Raw genomic sequence first — 22,350 nt, forward strand, 5'->3', positions numbered from 1 at the left:
AACCTACTTGCCTCGCAAATTAAAAAACTGAGGCCCATAGGGTGACAGTGATTTGCTTAAGGTCACAGCATATTAGTAGCAGAACCATAAGGACCCTGCTCTCCGACTTGGTACTCTCTACATCTTTAAAACTTATCGCTTCATCCTTCATGTGTCCAGCTTTCCTGCACTGAACCTGGCTTTTCTCCCCTCTTTCACACTCTCTTCCTTGCTCACCAACACCCCAAACTCAGCACCAAACACAGCTTACTTAGTATGTGAAGGCCCATTTCTGCCCAGTTTGGGGTTTGGAAGAGAGCTGACATAAGAATTCAACACGTTTATCACTCAAAAGAGATCCTTAAGAGAGTAAACATTACCTTGAGGTAGCCATATTTTAACAGAAGAACTATGAAAAGTTAAAAGAAGAAGAACTACCCTTCAAAGGCAGGATTTCAAGCTGTTACAAAATGGCGATGGAAGAAATAACATGGTGGAGGGGAAAGAGCGCTGGACTAGACGTCAGGAGACTTGCATCCCAGTCTCTCTGCAAGTCCCTTTACCTCCCTGGGCCTCAGCCTTCACATCTGCCAAGCGAAGAGACTGGACTGGATGCTTTCGAGATCCCGAGCAATAACACATCAGACTCTATCTTGATCCGGTGTTGCGTGAAGAACCAACCTGGACACCAAATCTCATCCTTCTTAGTCAGGCCTCAGCTCTCTTTCAGTTTCCTTCTTTTCAAACATCACCACCACATCAAGATGAAAACATGTCTTTCAAAGGAAATAATGTTGACTCTGATGAAAAGTCAGATCCCCACGGGAATCCTGAGTGTGACCAGATACTGGGAGTACCTGACCTGAGGATTTCAGTATTCCTTGCTGAGGCCAGTTGAGACTGGGGCAAAATCACGTAGTTCAATCCTACTTTACGGAGAAGGAAGTGAGGCCCAGGGAGGCAAAGGTTGCCAAGCTACCTAGTGACAGAATCAGTACCCAGCCTGCGACCTTCTGGTGGAACGCTGTGTGGAAACATGCTACGACAACAATCCCGTGGGTTTCTTTCTGTTTGGAGGGTCGGAGAACTATGCCCTCTGTCAAACAGTGGACAGGACTCCAGTCCGTGGCCTCAAGTGCCTTGCTTCTTTGTTTTCTAAGCTGCCCCACCCTCTATAACAAGATGTAGTCTCTCAGCTGAGTAGGGGCCTGAGATAGGAACCAGGGTGGCCTAGGGCCTGGAGAGAGCTTTGAGAACCCAGGTTTGCCCTAAGTGATGGGCTACCCCGTGCTTTGAGCCCCCAGCAAGAGCACTGTCCTCAGACATCTGCAGAGTCTGAGCTCTGGGCACGGGAAAGGGTTTCTAAAGCACTGGCTGCTTTCTCGGACATCTCTCTCCACCCCCCAGGCGACAGAGCCAAGACACACACACACCCCAACTTTCTCTGTCCTATTCCATTACTGTTTGCTGTTGCTTTGGAGCCTCATAAATAGGGCATTGAAAACACTTCCTGCAGCTGAAAGAAGCCCTGAGTAGCTTGTCTCATTCCCAGCGTGCAGCTCAGCAAGAGATCCGTCCTTCTCTGTCACTGTCTCTTTTGCCTGTTGTAATTCCGTCTGCCTCTCTCTGACTCCGCCTGTCTCTTTCTGTTTGTGCCTCTCTACACTCTTGTCCTTTCTGCCTGAATCACAGTCGCTTGCTCTCTGTGTCCCGGTGCATTTGTCTTTGTTGCCCTGTCTTTCGATCCTTACACCATCCCCTTTCCCACCCCTCCCTCTACTTCCAGAAGACTCAGGCAAGGAAATAGAGGCTAGGAGACTCTCCTGGCTTCCCTCTTCATCTTGCTGAGCCTGCCACTGAGCCCGCCGGCCAGGAGGGCCGCTGGTCCCGCAGCCGCGGGTGGCCTACAGCCAAAGGAGGGCGGAGCCCATCGGGGCGGGACTGGCCCTAGGTCCACCTCATAAAACCAGGGGCGAGGGGCGCGACGAGTTCTGGAGAAGCCCTGGAGGAGCTGCTTGGTCCGACAGTCCCCAGAGGCTGAGTCAGGGCGCTGCCGTGACATGCCACGGAGCACCCGGACCGCGCCGAGCTGGGCACTGCTGCTGCGGTTGCTGGCGCTGCTTCGGCCGCCGGGGCTGGGCGAGGCGTGCAGCTGCGCCCCCGCGCACCCCCAGCAGCACGTCTGCCACTCGGCGCTAGGTGAGTCCGGGGTAGCCCTCGAGGTCCACGGCAGGGGGTGGCTGTGTGGGGTCGAGGCGGGGCCCAGCGGCAGACCTGGAGTCTGGAGGAAAGGGGAGGAGCTCCAATCCCGCACCAGTTGCCTCCTGCTGGGGCCCCGTGGGTCGGGCAGGGCCGGCGCCACAGCCACCTTGCAAGCGCCGCGACCCGGAGACTTGCGAGGGAACAGACTGCATAAAAGGCCTCCGCAGCGACCCCGTCTCCCCTGCCTACTGCAGTTACGGTGGGGGGGGGGGGGGGGGTGTTGTCACTGAACAACAAGTCTCCGGAACTCTCCGGTGATTATTCTGATCTACTGGATGGGGGAAGGGAAAGCCAGGGGCCAGGGGTTTGCGCTTTCATTATAAACATCCTTGGGTGTCCAAGCCTATAACTGAGGTTGTCACCACGCCCTCACTTCAACACACAGCTTTTGCCCTTTCTGTCCCTCTGCCTGGAATGCCGTTCCTTGAAACCTTTAAATTCCTGGCAAACTCCTATTCATCCTTCAAGATCTTACTCAGGCGTCTCCTCTTCTCTGAAGGCTTCCTGACTCCTTGGTGCCACCACAGCACTTCTGTGCTCCTACCATGCTGTGCTGTTGGTCTTTCTAAGGGTGTTCTCCACCACACCAAGAGTTCTGCAGGGTGCGGACCCTGTCTTAATCATGTTTGTGGGTCTAGTATCTAGCGTTAGGCCAGGCACAGAGGAGGAACTCATAAACAGGTTTTGATTAATACCCAAGTGGCAAGAGATGAACTACCTCTGTGCAGGGTCAGGACATTTATTAATTCATAAACATTTACCAACATCAACTCGGTCAGTCTCTCTCTGAGGCCTTGGACTACAGCAGTGGATGACCGCACACCAACTGCCCTCAGGTGGCTCCTGCTTCCTCCTCTATCTGCCGCACCTCCACCCCACTGCACCTGGCTGTGGAGAACCAGACTCCCCAGACCAGCTGCTAAAGTGCAGGACCCAACAGGCCCGAGGGTTTTGGAACTTCCAGCAAGTGCAGAGGAGTTTCCCTCACATGCAGCATTCTCCCCATAACCCACCAAGACCTAAACCCAGAATTCCCCTGCACAATTCTCCAGGGTGATGCCACGTCATCTAGATCCCAGATGGACCACTCCCACGTGTTGCTGAAAGTTCCCTCTTTTCTCTTCCTGTGCAGCGATCCGGGCCAAAATCTCCAGTGAGAAGGTAGTTCCTGCCAGCGCAGACCCTGCTGACACTCAAAAAATGATCCGGTATGAAATCAAACAGATAAAGGTACATGGGGACAGGCCAGGGCGATCACCCCCTTGGGCTGTTAGGAGGAGTGGAGTCTGTGATCTGGGAGCGGTGGGGCCGATAGGTGAGGCGGCCTGGCTCAGTGGTGTTGGGGCACAGGTGCTCAAGTGCAGGGGATGACATGTAGGCAACAGGCCCACCGGAGCCAAGGCACAGTGCGGGACAGGCCCTCAGCGCTTGTGCATTGGGCTGCTAGAGGCACCTCCCTTCTCACTGGAATCAACCAAGGTTTAGATTGTTTTATAGAGGAAAGACCCAGCTGGGCCATCTGTGTGCGACAAATCCTGAACTAGACTTTCGCTTAATTTTTTTAGATTAAGAAAAAGTTTTTCCTGTGAAGATATAAAGTACACTCACTGACCCAGTACTGCTCTTTTGTAAATGCTTTCAGATGTTCAAAGGGTTTGAGAACGTCAACAATATTCAGTATATCTATACACCTTTTGATTCTTCCCTCTGTGGGGTGAAACTAGAAGCTAACAGCCAGAAGCAGTATCTCCTGACTGGTAAGTGAAAGACCAGCAAGCGGCGCTGAGAGTCTCTGCCCTAAGGAAGGCAGTCAAGGAGGAGCCCGGGCTGACCCTGGGTAGTGAGCTGAGCCAGGTGGCACTTTCTTGGGCATAAAACAGAGCTGTGTTACGAAGAGGCAGCCTAGGTTGGGAGGAGCCTTGGTAACGTCCCTTTCAGTGCAAGAGTCCTCACTGCCACTGGCTTGCTAGTTCACAGGTTGCTCTCCCAGCCTAGGATAACTGGTTCCATTTCCAAACAGCTTTAATTGGTATAAGATTTTTGGTATCTTGAGCCAAATTCTGCCATTCTGAAACTCCCTTATGGGTTCAGCTCTGCCCTCTATTCTACGATGACCCTTCAGAGGGCTGAGGACGACAGATACATGCACTCTAGCTCCAGGTCTACTGGTTGTGGTTCCCAGACCCCTTCCTGCCCTGGCCACCTTCAAAGGGATATAGCCTGTCCCTGTCCCTCCCCAGCACAGGACCCCGAACTGGATACCACACTGCAGGGGAGGTCTTAGTTACACAGAGCAAAGGAGGATTGTGCATTTTGCAAACTCCCCCTGCAATACACACATAATTGTCACTGTAGCCTACAAATGTATTAGCTTTAGACAGCCAGGACAGGTCACACTCTTGGCTCGTGGCTGACTCACATCCGAGGCCCTATTCTGGGGGTGCAGTAAAGCACAGGCCCTAACAGGAGCCTTAACTCTAACGTGATTCTCTCTCCATGACCTTGGACCCAGGCAGATCCCTCATACTGAACTGGTTGGGATAGAACAGTTAAAGAACCTCTCAAGAATATAATCCATAAGTGAATGAATGCAGTACTGAATTATTTTGCAGTTCAGGGAAAGGTATTTGTGTGGTTGTAAACAGTTAGGGAAGCTTCATTGTCTAAGAGGGATCTGAATCGGCCCTAAAGGATGAAAAATGTTTAGAGAGAAGGCCAGGAAAAGAAAAACATAGCAGGTGGGGAGGACAGGAGGAGGAATTCCACTATCTGTCCATCCCCTTAGCAATGAATGACCACCTACTCACTGCCTGGCCTGGGGCAGGAGAGTGGAGACTCAGTAACAAGTCGCAGTCCTCGAAGAGCTCACAGTTCAAACTTCTGAGAAGTCATAGGCATTGGAGGCCACACTGGTAGGGGCCCCCAGCTCTGAGCATGTGCTGATCGGGGCGCCTCTGGGTGGGAGAGGCAGAGGCGGGGCATGCCCCTGAGCCCTCCAGGTCCCAGGACTAGCCAACGAGGCCACCTCCTTCCTGAGCACCTGCCCTCTGCCTGCCTAGCCCTCTCCTAGGTACGGTGGTGCATCAGGGGAAGCAGCAAACGTGCTGGCTGCCCTCACAGAGGTCAAGTCTAAACGAAGGTGGGGTTAGGTGACGAAGCACAAGCATACTGAAAAGTCATCAGTGGCGCCTGCAGGAGAAGGCACAAGCTCTTCTGCCTAATACCGAATGCCCTCTGTGACCAGACCCTGCTGACCTCTCCAGCATTGCCTCCTGCCACTTGTCAGTGACTGTTCCCAGCCCCTCGCTTCTCCTAGAGCTGAATGAAACTACTTATGGTTGCAGTAGGTATACTGCTGGGCTACACCCCTCTGTCCCAACATCCAGAAGTTCTTCCCCACTTGTCTGGCAGGTGAACTCCTACCCATCCTTTCAAGGCCCAATGCAAGCATCATCTGCTCTTAAACACCCTTCTTGCCCCCAGCCCTTCCACAGACAGAGATAATTGTTCTTTCCTTTGTTCTTATACTGCATCTTGTATATAATCACACAACAGTGTCATTTTTGCCTACTTATCTGTCTTCCTTACTAGTGTTTAAGCTCCTTGGGGGCAGAGATCCTGTCATATTTATTTCTGGATTCCTGGTACCAGGTCATAGTAGTTGCTCAGTCAGTAAATGACTGAGCGACTGAAGTTCTAAGAGAGGTGTGTGCTAGCACGGTCGGGGATGGCTTTGCGGACGAGATAGTACTAAAAAGGGTCTTTGGAGACAGGAAAGAGTTTGATAAGTAAAGAAAGGGAAGGGGAAAGACTCACCAAGATAGGTATCACTGCGGCAGGAGACTGGCCTGTGTAGATATTGGGAAGGGTTGGAAAGGGTTGAAAAGGAAGAAAGACCTACTATCTATTGAACATCTTCTGTGGGCCCACAACTGTGCTGGGAACTTCACAGACATCCTCTCATTTAATCCTGCCAATAACCTCATTATTCTCATCTTTCAGCTGAGAAGTTATGTGACTTTCTTAAGGTCACACACTAGTAAATGATAGAAAAGAAGGGGGTTCCACCAAGATTCTGACTTAAAGCCCACATCCCTCTGTCTACACCATGCTAACGTAAAGGCCTTCACCCCACAGTTCTCCCTCATACAAACATCATCTGGTAACAGCTTCGATATAAAGACAATAGAGGTATTTCTGGTTCCTTCACTGAGTCCCATGTCACCACTGCCACCAAAAGATATTGAAGAGGCTGTGATTTGGGGCTCCTTCAAGAATCCGGACTCCTGGAGCTCCATGAGCAGATTCCTCATGCTAGGCTCTCCTCCATCTCCCCTTGAAGGTCAGATCCTCAATGATGGGAAAGTCTTCATCCATCTGTGCAACTACATCGAGCCCTGGGAGAACCTGTCCTTTTTGCAGAGAGAAAGTCTGAATCACCACTACCATCTGAACTGTGGTTGCCAAGTAAGCAATGTCCATTTCCAAGGTCTTTTGGGGGTGGGGGAAGGGTCTTGAGCCGTGCAGCCTCACCTTTCATGTATTCCTTCCTTCATGCATGCGTGGTCTATTCACCTGCTGTACTATACTTGAGATCTGCGATGGACCAGGCATCGTATGAAGCTGGGGATGGGAAAGCGAGATGGCCCATAGTCCCTGATCTCAGAGTACTTACATTTTAGCTGGGAAGGCAGCCATCGTATTAGGCAGACTGGGATAACACACTACCGTTTAAAGAGAGTCTACTTTTTTTGCCAGGACCTGTAATGGTTAATTTATTTAAAATATTTAATTTAGTCTTTAAAACAAATTTTTGAAGACTTAAGATTTCCATCTTAAGGTGAAGAATTTAATGCTGTGGGAAGTGAAGTGACTTGCTTAAGGTCAGTGGTAGAGTAAGGACCTTCAGGTCTTTCTGACTCCAGAGATGCCATTAGGGAGGCAATACTATATATGCAGAGCACAGGGGGAAGGAGAACTGAGGGAGAAATCTGGAGACTAGGAAAGGCTTCATAACGGAGGGGGCATTTGAGTTAGGCTGTAGGAGAACATGTAGGAGTCTGAAAGGCAATAATGGAAAAAGGACACCCTACTCACTTTGATGTTGTGTGGCTATGGCTCTAGATCACCACCTGCTATATGGTGCCCTGTACCATCTCGACTCCCAACGAGTGCCTCTGGACAGACTGGCTATTGGAACGGAAGCTCTATGGGTACCAGGCCCGGCACTATGTCTGCATGAAGCATGTTGATGGCACCTGCAGCTGGTACCAGGGACGCCTGCCCCTCAGGAAGGAGTTTGTTGATATCATCCAGCCCTAGGAGGGACCACCACATACCTTCAAGAATCCTGAAAACCAAGTCATTTTCCTTCCCTCAGAGCTCTGGCTGTCACCACCTGCCTCATCACTGCCAGACAGTGGGAAGTAACAAGTGGATGGTCTGGCCAGCATTAGGGCAGGGATGGGGCATATTACAGCTTGTGTCCAAGACCCCAGTCCAGAACCTGTCAAGGGCTAGGGAAAGTAGCATGACTTTTCTCTCCTGTCCTCAGCCCTTCATCCCTGCCTCCCAAACCCTTTTAGCTGAGCTGGTATTTGTTATTGTTTCTGGCTTAGTTTCTTTTCCAAAGCTAGGACTATTCCTTTTTCTCCCCAGATAAATGTGCTTTCTTTTTGTCTTAACTGATCTGACAGGGGAGAGATGGTGACTATTATACATATGAGATGGTGTGGCGGCCTTGTGACGTACAAGACCAGAAGGTGGGTTGACAGTATCATAAACAGGCTGATTTGGAGAAATGAAAAGAACAACATCCTTTGGCTGTGTATCCTCTACTCCTCCTGTCTCACCTCATTCTGATCCTTCTATCCCAGCTTTGGGGGAGTGACTTGGGGGACAGAGAATCATCCAATGTGAAGCCTACAATGGCCTAACCTCCCTCCATGTGCTGTAATCCCCTCTATACCATTCCTGGCAGAGGGCCTGGCCCAATTAGCAAGACAAGAACAGACTTGGGTTGTCTCTCTAGGTTAACTATACTTAATGCCCTCAACTGATGTCTAAAAGGCTTCTCCTCTGTCTCTTTTAGAAAGTCCTTCTCTACTAGATTACTAATGTTTTCATTCCTACTTCAAAACTTTTTTTTAAGCTAAAAAAAGCCTTTCTCTTATAGAGTTGAAATTCCCACTTAGCTTTTGACACCTCAGAGAGATCTTAGGGGTTCTCTCTTGAAGGCAAATATCAGGATAGAGGACGGGAGAAAAGTAACACAAGGGCCCTTGGGGCAAAAGGATGGTAGATGAGGAATACACTTTGCACGTGTTGCAGTTTTTTTCAGTGGTCAGCCTGCTAGATGCTACAGCAGGAAAAAGCCAGCTTTGAGAGCCCCTTCAGTCTTCAGCTCAGTCCCCTCTTGGACTCCCTGAAATCGCCAAGCACAGACCCCTAGGGTTCCTCAGCCTCTGCAGGGCTTCCTGACTTGTCCTAAAAGGGAAAGCCCTGATGACAGTCTCAAGGATTTATTAAACACAAGGGCTTAAGGTTCCAGGGCCTCTCCTGGGGAAGCTCTGACAAAAATGAAGGAGGCAGTTCTTTTCGAGGCCCAGGGTTGTTATTCATCTTCCATGAGTGGCTCGCTGATAAGCTGGGCCACGCACAAAATGCCAGGAGCAGGCTCCTCATTCACAGAAATGGTGCAAATGGAGATTCCTTCTGGAGGTCTCTGTCCCCGAGTACCAGACTTGGAAAGCTATGGCAGAGAGAGTCTCCGCTGGTGGGTTAGGGAGGACCACCAACTGACCGTGCAGGCCTGAGGCAGAGTATGTGGGGCCAGAGAAGAAGAAGGGGGTTAAGCCCCAGGTCACCATGAGAGAAAAACATTAGTAATAGCCTCTGTACCAACCATCCATCCCATTTTCTGCTCCTTCTGCCATCCTAGGATGGCCTCAGAGAAGGCACAGTGCAACCCTAGTCCTATCGAAATTTTGAGGAAGCCAAGGGAATGGAAGGGCCTGATGAATAACAACAGGAACAACACCTTACATCTGAAGAGCACTTCACACTCTTCACAGACTGTTACTTAAAGAATCTCACTTAAATTATGCAAGTACCATATTAAATGTCCTGGCCAGGAATAATTATGCCCACTTGCCTTTCGCACTGGGAAACTGACATGCAGTGAGGGAATGCAACCGTCCCCGACTTGTGGGGCTGGGCTTGGACCCGAAGCAGCTGGATCTTCTGATTGTTGATTCATGGATTTGTTGCTCGATAAAATGCCCTTGTTTCTGCTCTTTCCTATGCTGTCTCCAGGTTTTGGAGACAAGGGGCTGTCAGCTAAAACCCAGCCACCCTGGTTTCACAAAGCAGGTCTGCAGTTCAACCTCAACAGAGTCTCTGGGGTTGGGAGGCTGAGGCCCTCTTCAGAGCCCATAGTCACCACGTGGCTAAGCTCAGAGTGCGAACAGCAGAGAGACTGAAGCCCGCACTCAGTCACCTACCATTTCTTTGTGGTTGGGGTAGTATGTCTGCTCAATGAGTGGGAACTTTTCTCCTCCCAGTGTCTTGTAGACGGCCACCAGCTGGGCAAACTGCAAAAGAGAAGCAAAGGTTTCAGTTTCCCTAAACAGCTCTGGAACAGACAGACCAAGTGTCAATCCAACAAATATTTGTTTGTCAGTCAAACAATTATTTATTGAGTATTTGCTCACTGAGGACTTTGTGCAAAGTGCTCTGAGGATATAAAAGAGGTGTCCCATTCCTATTCTCCAGGAACGTATGCTTTAGTTGGGGAAGGGAGAGAGTGAGCTAACATTCATTCAGTACCTACTCAATTTTAATGATATTTCATTTAATCCTCATATCAAATTGATGAACTAGGTTCTTTATCATCTTCATTTTACATATGAAGCTCAGGGAGGGTAGGAAGCTTGCCTAAAGTCACGGAGCTGCAAAGAGCTTGTAAAGCTGGGATTGAAATTTGAGTCTCTAACTCTAAACACCTTCGTCTCTAGAGATGGCAAGTGATGAAGCTGGATAGGTAACATGGGGCCCAGTCATGGAAGTTCAAATGCCAAGCAAAGGAATGGTAGCTTTTTCCTGTAGGGAGAATGGAGTCATGGAATGCAGGAAAGACAGACCCAGTCTTCTAGGACTTACTACTCATCTACGAACTGAACTCACTGGACCTGCACCTATGAGAAGCCAGAACAGCTCCATGGAGAAGAGATGAAGTACACAGACTTAAGCGTCAGGGTTTGCCTTTGGCAAACATGTAGCACCCCTTGGTGCCCCCTGCCCCCCACACTTTATAAGTGAAGAAACTGAGGCCCAGAGAGGTCACTTGCCCAAGGTCACACAGTAGTTGAGCCAGATTCATAGCCAGACTCCTTTATTCCTAACCCGTAACTCTCCCTACTCATAGCAGCCTTTCAGGTCTAAAGAGATCATGCTCTTCCCACAGGAAGCTTTCCAGTTCCGCCCACTCACACACAAGCTCCCCACATCCACCCCAGTGTGCTGGCAGCAGGGGTAATCCAGCTTCTTCTCTCTAGTGCTACTGGGCTCACGCTCTAAGCCACTGATATCTGGAACTGCTAGTAGGAAAAGTTGCCAGATCAAATCTACCTTCTATTTATTAGAGAAAGGAAAGCTAGAACATTTTTCAAAAGCTCGGGTTCTGTTTTTGATCAGGGATGTTAGCGCATGAGTCAGTTCGGGGGAGACGATAAAAGCCAGAACTGGGTTGTTAGAAAACTGCAGTCTTCTGATTCTTCTTGTTCTGCTCGAACTTGCTAGGTGTCCTTAGGCAAATGACATCTCCTCTCCGGGCCTCCTTTTCTTCATATATAAAAAGAGAGAACTGAATTTGATCAGTTCCTCAAACTTTTTACCACAAAAGAACATCTTTTTATTACATTTCCTCACAAACTCCATGATCAAACTGTTGTTTAAGTGATCATCTGCTGTGGTCCTTTTGTGAGTAGAGATAGAATCTGTTATTCTTGAAATGCTGAAAAACAGTGGAATTTCCGGGTCACTTCCCTTAGTGACACGCAGTTGGTGACTCTAGATCTCTACGGCCTCCTCCAGGGCTGCAAGTATGATTGATGGACTCTCAAGGCCCAAAGATTTTATTATTGGAAGAGACTTGAGAGAGTCTCTAGGCCAGACATCTCATTTTACAAAGGAGGAGACTGGGGCTATAGAAGCAAAGGAAAGCGCAGGCTCCCACATCATGCCTGGACTTGGGGCTGCACTGGGACAGCGCCCAGGTCTCCTCCTGCCCAGTGCATTCTCCACTGTACCCTGCTGTCCTCGCCATTCTCTGGTTCTTCAACCTTCTCTGACTGTCAAGACCACCCCTCAGACCTTTCCTGCCTTCTCTGATTCTCTCCACCACCTCATCTGACCTTTAAGTCCTGCCTGCCCACCTCGGCCTGGCTGGACTCCTGCTCTGTGTCTGGACACCTGCCTGAGCTCCCAAGGCTCTCCAGCCTCCCCGGAGAGCTGATACCAGCCCTGCCTCACAACCTCTGTCCTGCTGCAGCCCACGCCCTGGCACGGCACCAAGGCATGTGGGGCCCTATCTTCCCAGCATGTGGGATTGTTAAACAGACACCACACCGATGCCAAGAAGGCCCACGGCAGGTTCTCAGAGTCCCGGCACAGCCAAGGCTAAAATGGCAGCCAGTTCCCAGGCACTAGCTGGGCCTCTGGGAGCTCATACTACCCTCCTCCACCCCCTGCAGTCCCTTCTGCTCAAAGTACTGGGCTTGGCATCTAACCCCTGCCTCCTTGGAAACTTAGATTCGGTCACAGGCACACAGTCACCAATTAAACAAAAGGAATATCTGATAAGGGTTATTTCCACCATGCCTAGACAAAAGAATGGATTTGGGAGCTGGGGGTGGTATTGGCAATGAATAGGAAGATAACATTCAATATAACCACTTATCCAGTGTATCAGGAAAGACTTCTTGGATGAAATGGGATTTCAAAATCAGTCTGAATTTAATGTTATCCTCATCCCTCCTGGAAATAAAATGCTTTAATTCAACTCATGTGCATCTGTCTCTAAAAAACACCCAGAGTGACAGGATTTTCAGATAAATTTGCAGCAATATGTGATGGTGGCATTCTTGCACTCTCTGGAATGCTACTTTCATTGGTAGGTCTACTTCTGCTTTCAAAATCCCAGTGTGCCTGCCCTGACCAATTTATGAGATAGTGGATATGCTCAGAGACACTGTGATAGAGACAACGTAGAGCCTTTCCCAATCCAGCTGAGGCCTCTCCTCACACCAAGAGCAGCCACAATAAAGAAATTTAGAAAATACACACCCAAGTCATCATCTCAGAGGGACCCTCCCCTCACAGTCACCAGATTCGTTCATTCCCATTAACAGACAGAGAACGATATATAAAATGCCATCAGTGTGGCAGCTGATTAGTGAAAACGAAGGGAGAACTTGGTGTTTTGCCAGGGAGCCCCGCTGTTCTCATGCGATGCCAACGGCAATATGCTGGATTGTGAAGGGGTGAGAATGTGAACCCTCACCAGATCCCAAATCCCAGGAGGGGCAAAGCCCCAGGCACAGGCTTTCTGATCTGCCCCTCCCTGGCCTCCAGCACAGTTTTGGAACATAAAGCAGGGAATTAGTTTCTTTCAGATCCCCAATACTAGGGGACCGTAACACCAGGCTGGCAAGCTGGTGGAAGGTACTATGATTATTCCTAGTTTACAGACAAACCAGAGCACAGAGAGGTTTAGTCAGAAGGCTGATTAGTGAGGGTGCCCAGAAAAAGGCTGATAATAGCAGAATCGCCCTGTGTGGCTATGAGGGAGCCAAATTCTAACAGGTATTGAAGGGGTGAGGGCGGAAAGGGCTAGGACATGAGTGCAGTAGGAAAGGTCATGTGACTAAGGGGAAACCTGGTGAAGGCCTCATATGTGCTCTTCTGTGATTAGCAACTCATTCAAATCACACAATTCCTGTAGCCTGTTTCTGCACAACTTTAGGACTCCAGAACCTCAGGCCAGACAGAGGGAAAGGCTGAACAAGTGGCAACTACAGCAGCTCCCAGATCTTTCTACTCCTTGCTCATTGGTCTTTCTCTCACACTGTCAGGTCTCCCTGGCTTCCAGTGGGACAGGAAAACTGAGTTCAGGTGTAAAAGTAGAGGTGATGGATCCATTTAGTTAAAAAACACCCCCTCCAGCTCCCTGAGTCTGGGAGCTTGGGGTCTGGGAACTTCACAATCAGCCACCAGTGCCATGACCCTTGGCAAGCCAGTATGTGAGACCTGAAATGATTTTTGAAAAACAAGAAGAGGAGGATGTGATTACGGGCAGGTGTTTCCTTCCAAGATGACCAGCCTGGAGCAGCAAAGTTATAGGAACTGGATCCCCCAGCTGTCAGAGGGGAGGCCAGAGAAGCCCAGGGCCATCACAGGCCACTTTCCCTCCTAGCATCACTCTTCTCTCTGCTCAAACGTTTCTACTGCCTCCAAGACTTCCAGACTAGCCAAGAAGGAGAACACCAGACCAGCTTCTTCCTCACGTGATAACCCAATTTATGCGAGAGACACTGTCATCTAGAGAAATCCTTGCCCTGAAACTTTGGTAAGTTACTTAATCCTTTCTGGGTCTCATTTCGCTGTAATAAGTGATAATAATGATAGTAACTTCCTTGTAAGGTTATTGTGAGGATTAAATGAAGTTAATGTAGGAAAATCTCAGATCATGGCATCACATAGTAAGTGGTTTTATACTCCTTACCTTCCTTCTTTAATTTTCACATCTCTACGTGAAGGGGTGAGAGCTGATGATCTCTAAGGGCACTTCCAGCACACGTAAGTGTCTGACTGATATATGTGTGGATGAATCTCATTTTAAGGTTGTTGAAACACTTGGTAGGACTCTGACACGAACATCCCTCTGAGATGGACCATCCCCTTGGTCCCCACTGGCCTCAGGCCTTTCCAATGGTTAGACCTTTCACAGACAAGAAACTGGCACTTTTATTGTTGTATCCTATGGCTAAGGGCAGAGCCTACAGACCTGTAAGGGCGTCTTCACAGAATCTTTGGTGTGACTTCGCTGTGAGGCCAAAGGTCCACTCTGCAGCAAAGGCGGCCCAGCCCGTGATGACAAAGTCCTACTGTGAGAGCCTACCCTACCCTGTGTCCCAGCTGAAGTTCCTCCCACATCTTCTCAGCTGGCACCTACTGCACCTGGATCACCAGTGGTCCTCCTAGGGACTGGGAGATAAGAGGACCAGGGTCCTACCCTTTTACCTGGCGGAAGGGTAACTCACTCACCACCCACGGCTTGTCACAGAAGTTGTAAATGGATTCCAGGGAGTTGATGCTGGGGAGGCCTGCATACTGCATGCCAATGATCAGGTGGCGGAAGTCCTCATTCTCTGCCATGCCAAACGCATGCTGCCGGATGAGCACAAAGTCTGGTCGGAAGGACCTGGGAAGAACGTAGAAATCTGCCATCAACCAGAACCTCAGGTCATATACATCCTCTTGTCTCCCATCTCCAAAGACCAAGACAGGGAAGGAGTCTTAGGGGTTACCCAAGCCAAGCCCTTCATTTTATCATTACTATTCTTTCATGGACTAGGAAAAGAGGTATTATGTTTGGCACTTCTCAAAGGAGATTTGAACAGATTTCTGAAATTCTCTCATTCCTCTGGGTTAAGCACTGTCTTTTTCTAAGGTGCAAAAGCCCTCAGGAGGGAAGAAACACTTTAGACCCTCACACCTTAGGTCAACAAGAATTTTCCCTGTCCCTGTGGTGCATGACAAGAGCTGAAGCTCCTGTGGCTCCACAGTTGGTACCCCAAGGGGGTCCCAGCAGACTCTGAAGACAACACACTTGGCTGGCTTCACTGCCCTGCCGTGTAGATCCCTGATCTCAGCGTCCTGCTCTGACTCTTTAAAGCTGCTCCTTAAAATAGGCAGTGCCCTCATCAGGTCCCCGGGTGAGCAAGGGTCCCGGCTGGCTGAGAACAGATACCAGACGTCCCCATGTTATTCTTCCAAAGCGGATGCTAGGGAGGGGTGCAAATATTTTTTGCAGAACTGAGGTTGAGCAACTGGCTACAGGAAGCACTGAGAGTACAGAGTGTTCCCATGCACGGAAAGGCTCCTTGCATTTCACCTCTAGCCAGCAGAGCTCCCAGCCCCAGCTGCTCCGCAGGACCAGGGCCCCCATCTTCATGCCCTGATTCCAGAGGAACCCCACCTTCCTGGAGAGTCAGTTCTGTGGCAGCATCTGCCCTCAAGCTCTAGGCCTTGGCCATTTCACACGTGTGTAATGACCTACCCGGTTCTCTTCCCAGGCACCCAACCAATCCCCACCTACAGCTCCAGCCCCACCTGGGCTCAGAGATCAGTCTTTTAAAGTGGGGGTGGAAGGACCCCTCCTCAGTCGCTCAGGGGAGCTAGCATCAAGTCAGGTGGCATGTGCTCTGACCTCCTTGTGCCCTAGTTCTGGGAAACTGGCTCCGGCTGTATGCCTGAGACCAAACCTTATATCCCAGTCACACGCACTGAGCTCTAGGCTTGCGGTCAGCTCCTGATTCCCCACACTGCGACTGGAAGGGCCTGCCTTATTTTTGCCAGATCCCTCCCGGCACCCTGACATGGGCCTTCCTGTCACCACCCACTTGTGTCATGCGTCCCTGTGATTCATTGCATTTGCAGTCGGAGGAGCCCACCATTCTCTCTAGAAGGAGCTTCCTGAGCTCACCCCCATGTGGACAGACGTCTCCTTTTCTGTCCTCCTCAGTCTCCAGGATGGATGAGCTCACATTTCCTGACTTGAGGCTCCAGACACCTGAGTTCTGCCTTCCCTGTCACGGACCCAGGTCCTGTTGGACACTGGCAGCCTCAGTGTCAGGGTAGCGTAGATTGAGGTAGGGAAAAGGGTGAAGTGAACACTCTTCCTGGAGCAATACCCTGATGTCTGAAAACCCGAAGCCACGCTGAGCCCCAGGGAAGAAGAACACTGTGGGAACCTTTCTCCCTCATCTGGAATCCCCATCACTTCCCGCACAGAACTGTTGTGTTACAACTGATGATGTCTGTAAGTCACCCCGCACCCTACGTGTGCTTTGTAACTGCAAATTTTCTTCCACCCACAATGTCCCTTCCCACCCCAGGCTTTCCTATCAGACTTATGAGTTCCCAGGAATTTGGAACATAGAAAGAACACAGGGCTGGGAGTTAAGAGAATTCACATAGAACACAGGGCTCTGCTACCAACTTACTGAGGGAATCTAAGCAAATCAATGTAAAAAAGGAGGCTGAACCAGAACAGAGGTTTCCAAACTTTTTTAAAAAAGCAATGGAACCCTGTTTTCCAGGGGAAATATATTCAGAGATAAAAGCCCAGAGCTGCACTGGCTGAGGTAGGGCGGGAGTCTTGCAACACCTCTCACAGGAATCCAGTTACCACTCAGAGAGCTCTGAGCCCATGCAGCGTTCTCTACCAGTGGACTATGGCCTCCCTAAAGGCAGGAGCTGGCTTCCTCTACCTTCCTCTGCCACTGCCGCACAGCACACATCATTAACTTCTGTACGCTATACATAGCAATGCTGTCCCACTGCAAGCCAGAGATGGTGACTGTGGTGACAGTGACAGCGACCCAGAGGACAGAAAGGACCTTACCGGACAACCTTTGTGCCATTCCGGAGCACCTGCATATCCACAGCATAGGTCCCATCTGCATGGGCCACCAGGTTGAGCTCTGAAAATTCTGCCTGGAAAATAACAGGAGGAGATTAAGAGCGTAGATTTCACAGTATGTGTTTTTTTACTATGATAAAAAATGAATAAATAAAAATAACAGTAGGGGAGTAAGCCCACAGTCCTGATTCTGCAGGGCCCTCCGCATAGCAGCAACAGCATCCCTTCCACCAAACATTTATTTACCGTTTGCAAAACATTTTCCCAAACTGATCTCATCTAACTCTCACAGCTACTCTATGAGGCAGGAGGGGCAGAGATAATTATCCTTATTTACCAAAGGAGCAGCTAAAGTGACTTTTCTGGACAAACAAAACTTATTGTTGGCAGAGACAGGAGCATAACTCAGGCCTTCTGACTCCCCACCCAGCATCCTTTGTGCTGCCTCTCTACAGAGCAGGAATGCAAACTGGGGCAAACATGCCCCTTATCAATTTCAACATAAATACACTAAGTTTTAGTTTAGGCAATTGTGTTTTTAGTTCTGCTCCGGCGCAACTAGCTGCATAAGATATTCAGGCAAGTTACTTGTTCTCTCTGGGTGGACAGTTTCTCCCATCTATAAAATGGGAATAATTTTTTTTATCAACCTTGCCTATCTAATAAGTTATTTTAAGAACTGAATGCAACAATGGATAGGAAAAGTACTCTGTATCAATCACAGCACACCATGTAAGGAATGATGAGTAACTTCTATCATTACATATAAAATACATGCATTGTTTAAACTGGACATCCCCCTATGCACTCGAATGGACCTAATCTCTATTTATCACGAAGCAAACAGTACAGGAAGATAAAAAATGACCTTTCAGGACTTCTCTGCATTAAGACCAGGAGGTGTGCTTTTCTAAGTTCTCTTTGAAGTGTAGCCTCAGGCGTGCAGAGGAGGCACCACTGGAGGCCACATAACTGAATGGCAGACGTGTGCCTACCCAGCAAGACCATGCCACCAGCAATATGTAGGTGTGGCCATGTCCTAGGAAGACATTCCTCTAAAGTGTTCCTCAGCCTGAGAACCCTGCACCCAGAGGGCCCCAAGAGCCACGCTGCTTGCCTCTCTACGGACACCAGAGCCATGAAGAGAAGTCAGCGAAGTTGAAAGATGCAGCCTTCAGAACCATGTCTCATAGAGAGAAAAGTCCTGGAAAGGGTTGGGGGAGGAGATGGAGAGCCTAGAAGCTAGTGACGGACACTGATCTCCACTTGGCAGAACTAAATGGTTCATTCTGGAATGTCAAGAGGGGCCAACAATGATGCAGATGCAACCCTGGGCTCCAGGCTGGTTACCTGTTCCACTTTGATATCATAATCTCCAAGGACTTTTTTGCCCCGAAAGCACTTGGCCCTGGAAAAAAAGGGAAAAAAACCCACACAAATTAGTTCTGTACAGGTGTTTGTGGTCAGAAATTCACTCTCACAAAGACGAGGACCATGGCAGACAGAATCCCAGAATGAGAGTCAAGAGACCTGGGTCAGTCTGCTATTGGATCACCATGAGACAGCCTCCAGTCAAACCACGGCCTCCCCTCTATAAAATAAACCAAGAGGCCTTTCACTCTCAGGCATTGTCATTTTATGATAACATCCTTGGTCCTTCCAAAAGGAGGCTAGAAGTAACAATTTCCATAATGTTACTCCTGGTAAAGACTAGGTCAATTTCATACATCCCTATAGTTTCCTTATCTTCCCCCATCCTGCCTTTCACTCTGATTTTCTAGTTGGTTTCCACCCTTGGAATTTTAGTTTCTAAGGAAACTGTTATTATTTTACCTCTTCATACCCATACTTCCAAAAAGGATTTGAGACAATAATTTAAAAAGCAAATATATCCAACAAAACAAGGATTAAAGGACAATCAGTGAATGAAGGAGAGTTAATTATACCAGAAAAAAAGCAGAGGGCAGGGGGAGAGGCTGAGGAAAGCTACTATAATTGAACACAAAACCTATCCTGTGTTTCTGGGCAGTCAAGAGAATGAGTCAAGCCTAGATACACTGTACTTATTATCTTCCCGTTTTGTCACGGAGCTGGAGGAACCTCACATTACAGCTGCTGGTAAGAGGACTGTTTATGTTTGTATTTATATTTATAGCCGTTGCTACTTTGCTCTTCACCTCCCCTTCCTCTCATAAGAGTTTCTTATGTGCCTTTATAGGCTGGTTCTCCACCTGTAAAAAGGGCCCTTCCACATGCTACCTAGGTTGGGCTTGCTTTCCCAGTGCTTGAAATTTCAAATTAGTATGTTTCACTGGAGGTTTTCTAAAAGTCCCTCTCCAAAACAAAGGGATAAACTAACATTTATTGGGCATCATGTTCTAGGAATTATGTGCTAATTTCTTTCAAGAACATTTCATTTAGTCCTCATAACAACTTATGAGATAGGGAGAAAGGCATTCATTTTCGAGATGAGGAAACCAAGACTCAGGGGATAAAAATGGCACATTCAAGGTCATATGGCAAGTTAGTGACAGAACCAATATTCACACCCAAGTCTGAGTCCAGAGTCGTTGGCGCTGCACAGTACTGTCTCCCTCTGCTTATTCATTCTTGCCATCCTCATTCCCACCATTACAAAAACTGACTTGTCATGTATGCTGCATTGCATGTGTCTTCTCCCATTTTCTCTCTTCTGTGCAAAAGGGACTTGATGTTGTGAGCGCTAGTTCCACTACAAATACTTCCCACACCGGTTCCTGTGAACTACCCAGGACGAGGCCAGGCTATTTCCTTTCCGATCTGGTTCTGGAACAGTCTGTTCTAGGAAGTTGTCATTTGTCCTATCCAAGTCCCTGGCTACCCTCAAATTGCTCCTCAGGGGCATTCAGCCATCCTGGAGCTGGAGCACTGAAGTCCATCCCCCTACCTCTGCCCCAATTCCTTACTAAGCTTCATCAGCTTGCTTCCAGAACGCTGTTCAACGTTCACAGCTCAGCAAGCCCCTTGGGCAAGGGGCCTGTAGCACATCCCATCCCTTTTAGGGTTCCATCTTATTTATGGGTTTAAATAATAGCGTATGCATGGCACTATCACTGCTCTGCAGATCTTGAGGACTCCGTAGGTCTTCGTCCACGACTATAAACAGAAGGAACTGGAGTAAATGATCTAAGAGGTTCCTTCCCTGTGTTGGTGAGGTGTGCCTACCCTGTTACCAGCAATGCTTTTCTGATGCTTCCTCCCATCTTCCTGTCTCAAAATAGCTCTCCTTCTGTGAGGTAAGTCTCAGAGGCATTAACAATAACCTCTCATTCTGTATGATGCCTTGCATTTTCAAAGCACATTCTTGCCTTATTTGTTCCTTACAACTCTGTGAAGCAGCCAGGACAGACAGTGCTGTCCATTTAACCAATGGGGAAAGAAACCCAGAGCAGCTAAATAATATGCTCAAATCACAGAGAAGTTCATAGGAGTTAAGCTTAGAACTAAGAGTTTATGTCTAGGTACTTAGGTGCTGCCAGGGTTTTTAATTCACTCATTTATTTTGTGGGTTGTGAACACTGATATTGAAGTATAAATATAGATTCTGTCTGCATTTATCTGCCACTTTCTGCACCTGCCCATTGACCAAGTTGGCTAATGATACTGTTTTCAGGCCTTGTGCCCACCCCCAACCCTCCAATTATCTTAATGCCTTTTCCTTAAGGCAGTCTGTCCTCTTGGAAATGTTAGTTTGTGTCATCTGGCTCTGGGTGATGGACCTCTCTTGGCTGAGCCACAGTCTTATAGAAAAGGAGCCAACGTGGCAGGCGACGGAGCAGACTCTTCTTCTGGAGAATGAGCACATTCTCCCAGGTATTTTCATGAAAAATTTTGTAACTTACAAGCAAGTGACAGAATTACTTCCTGATCCAGGAGAGCACTGTTAGGAAGCAGTGTGCTGGAATTCAGAGGGTTCTGGATCACAGGGCTCTGGAATCACAGTCTGCGTGGGAATCCTAGCTGGACACTTTTTTGGTTGTGTGACCACAAGCAAGTGGCTTAAAAAAAAAAAGTATGTCACATGGTTAAACCAATAAATCTATCTATCTTCAAAAGAATAAGATGGATAAGATGAAAAATACATTTTTCCTTTCCCATTTCTCTTTCATCATACATACTCCCCATTATCAGTTGCAAGCATATCCTTCCAGTGTGTGAAATTGTGTGCATATATCTGCATACATATATGTTTCAAACATATGGCATCATGCTATATAAACTCTTCTTTTTTGAACCTTAATTTTTTATTGCACTTAAAAATATACCAGTCCTTTGGGTAGTGTAGACATTTTAAAATATTAATTCTTCCCAATCCATGAACACGGGATATCTTTCCATTTACTACTTTATAATAACTTTGTATAGAATATAACCTATGAAAATGTTGTATGTTACTATGTTGTATGCATGAAACTAATATTGTAAGTCAGCTCTACTTCAATTAAAAAAATACATCTTAGTGATATGCTTTCAACACATACTGATAGACCTCTTTCTTTCTTTTTTTTTTTTTTTTTGTGGTACGTGGGCCTCTCACTATTGTGGCCTCTGCCGTTGCAGGACGGACGTGCAGGCTCAGCGGCCACGGCTCATGGGCCCAGCCACTCCACGGCACGTGGGATCTTCCCAGACCAGGGCACAAACCTGTGTACCCTGCATCGGCAGGCAGACTCTCAACCACTGCACCACCAGGGAAGCCCTAGACCTCTTTCTTTGTAATAGGTACATGAAATTCCATTTGAAGGTCATACAGTAATTTAACCAATATTTACTGGTGATATGAAGGTTCCTTAAAAAACTAAAAATAGAACTACCATGTGACCCAGCAATCCCACTACTGGGCATATACCCTGAGAAAACCATAATTCAAAAAAAGTCATGTATCACAATGTTCACTGCAGCTCTATTTACAATAGCCAGGACATAGAAGCAACCTAAGTGTCCATCAACAGGTGAATGGATAAAGAAGATGTGGCACATATATACAATGGAATATTACTCAGCCATAAAAAGAAACGAAATTGAGCTATTTGTAGTGAGGTGGATGGACCTAGAGTCTGTCATACAGAGTGAAGTAAGTCAGAAAGAGAAAAACAAATACCATATGCTAACACATATATATGGAATCTAAAAAACAAACAAAAAAAGGTCATGAAGAACCTAGGGGCAAGACGGGAATAAAGACACAGACCTACTAGAGAATGGACTTGAGGATACGGGGAGGGGGAAGGGTAAGATGGGACAAAGTGAGAGAGTGGCATGGACATATATACACTACCAAATGTAAAAGAGATAGCTAGTGGGAAGCAGCCGCATAGCACAGGGAGATCAGCTCGGTGCTTTGTGACCATCTAGAGGGGTGGGAT

General features: G+C 48.1%; 2 protein-coding genes across 2 annotated transcripts in view; one reads left to right on the top strand and one right to left on the bottom strand.

The window, feature by feature from the left end:
* Positions 1-22,350, bottom strand: part of SYN2 (synapsin II) — a 152,895-nt gene that overhangs the window by 27,221 nt on the left and 103,324 nt on the right. Inside the window, exons 2-5 of the mRNA XM_027093930.1 lie at positions 18,296-18,353; positions 16,928-17,019; positions 14,566-14,722; positions 9,744-9,833 (exon numbers count right to left, since the gene is read on the bottom strand). Of these exons, the coding sequence (XP_026949731.1) occupies positions 9,744-9,833; positions 14,566-14,722; positions 16,928-17,019; positions 18,296-18,353 (397 nt within the window). The remainder of the gene's footprint in view (positions 1-9,743; positions 9,834-14,565; positions 14,723-16,927; positions 17,020-18,295; positions 18,354-22,350) is intronic.
* TIMP4 (TIMP metallopeptidase inhibitor 4) lies at positions 1,583-12,301 on the top strand. Its single transcript, XM_027093929.1, has 5 exons — positions 1,583-2,178; positions 3,374-3,471; positions 3,884-3,998; positions 6,584-6,708; positions 7,366-12,301. The coding sequence occupies exons 1-5, from the start codon at positions 2,040-2,042 to the stop codon at positions 7,561-7,563; spliced, it is 675 nt and encodes a 224-aa protein (XP_026949730.1). The 5' UTR covers positions 1,583-2,039; the 3' UTR covers positions 7,564-12,301.

Source organism: Aethalodelphis obliquidens, unplaced genomic scaffold (assembly GCF_003676395.1).
Source record: "Aethalodelphis obliquidens isolate GAN/ISIS:26980383/991018 unplaced genomic scaffold, ASM367639v1 scaffold86, whole genome shotgun sequence".
Taxonomy (NCBI): Eukaryota; Metazoa; Chordata; class Mammalia; order Artiodactyla; family Delphinidae; genus Aethalodelphis; species Aethalodelphis obliquidens.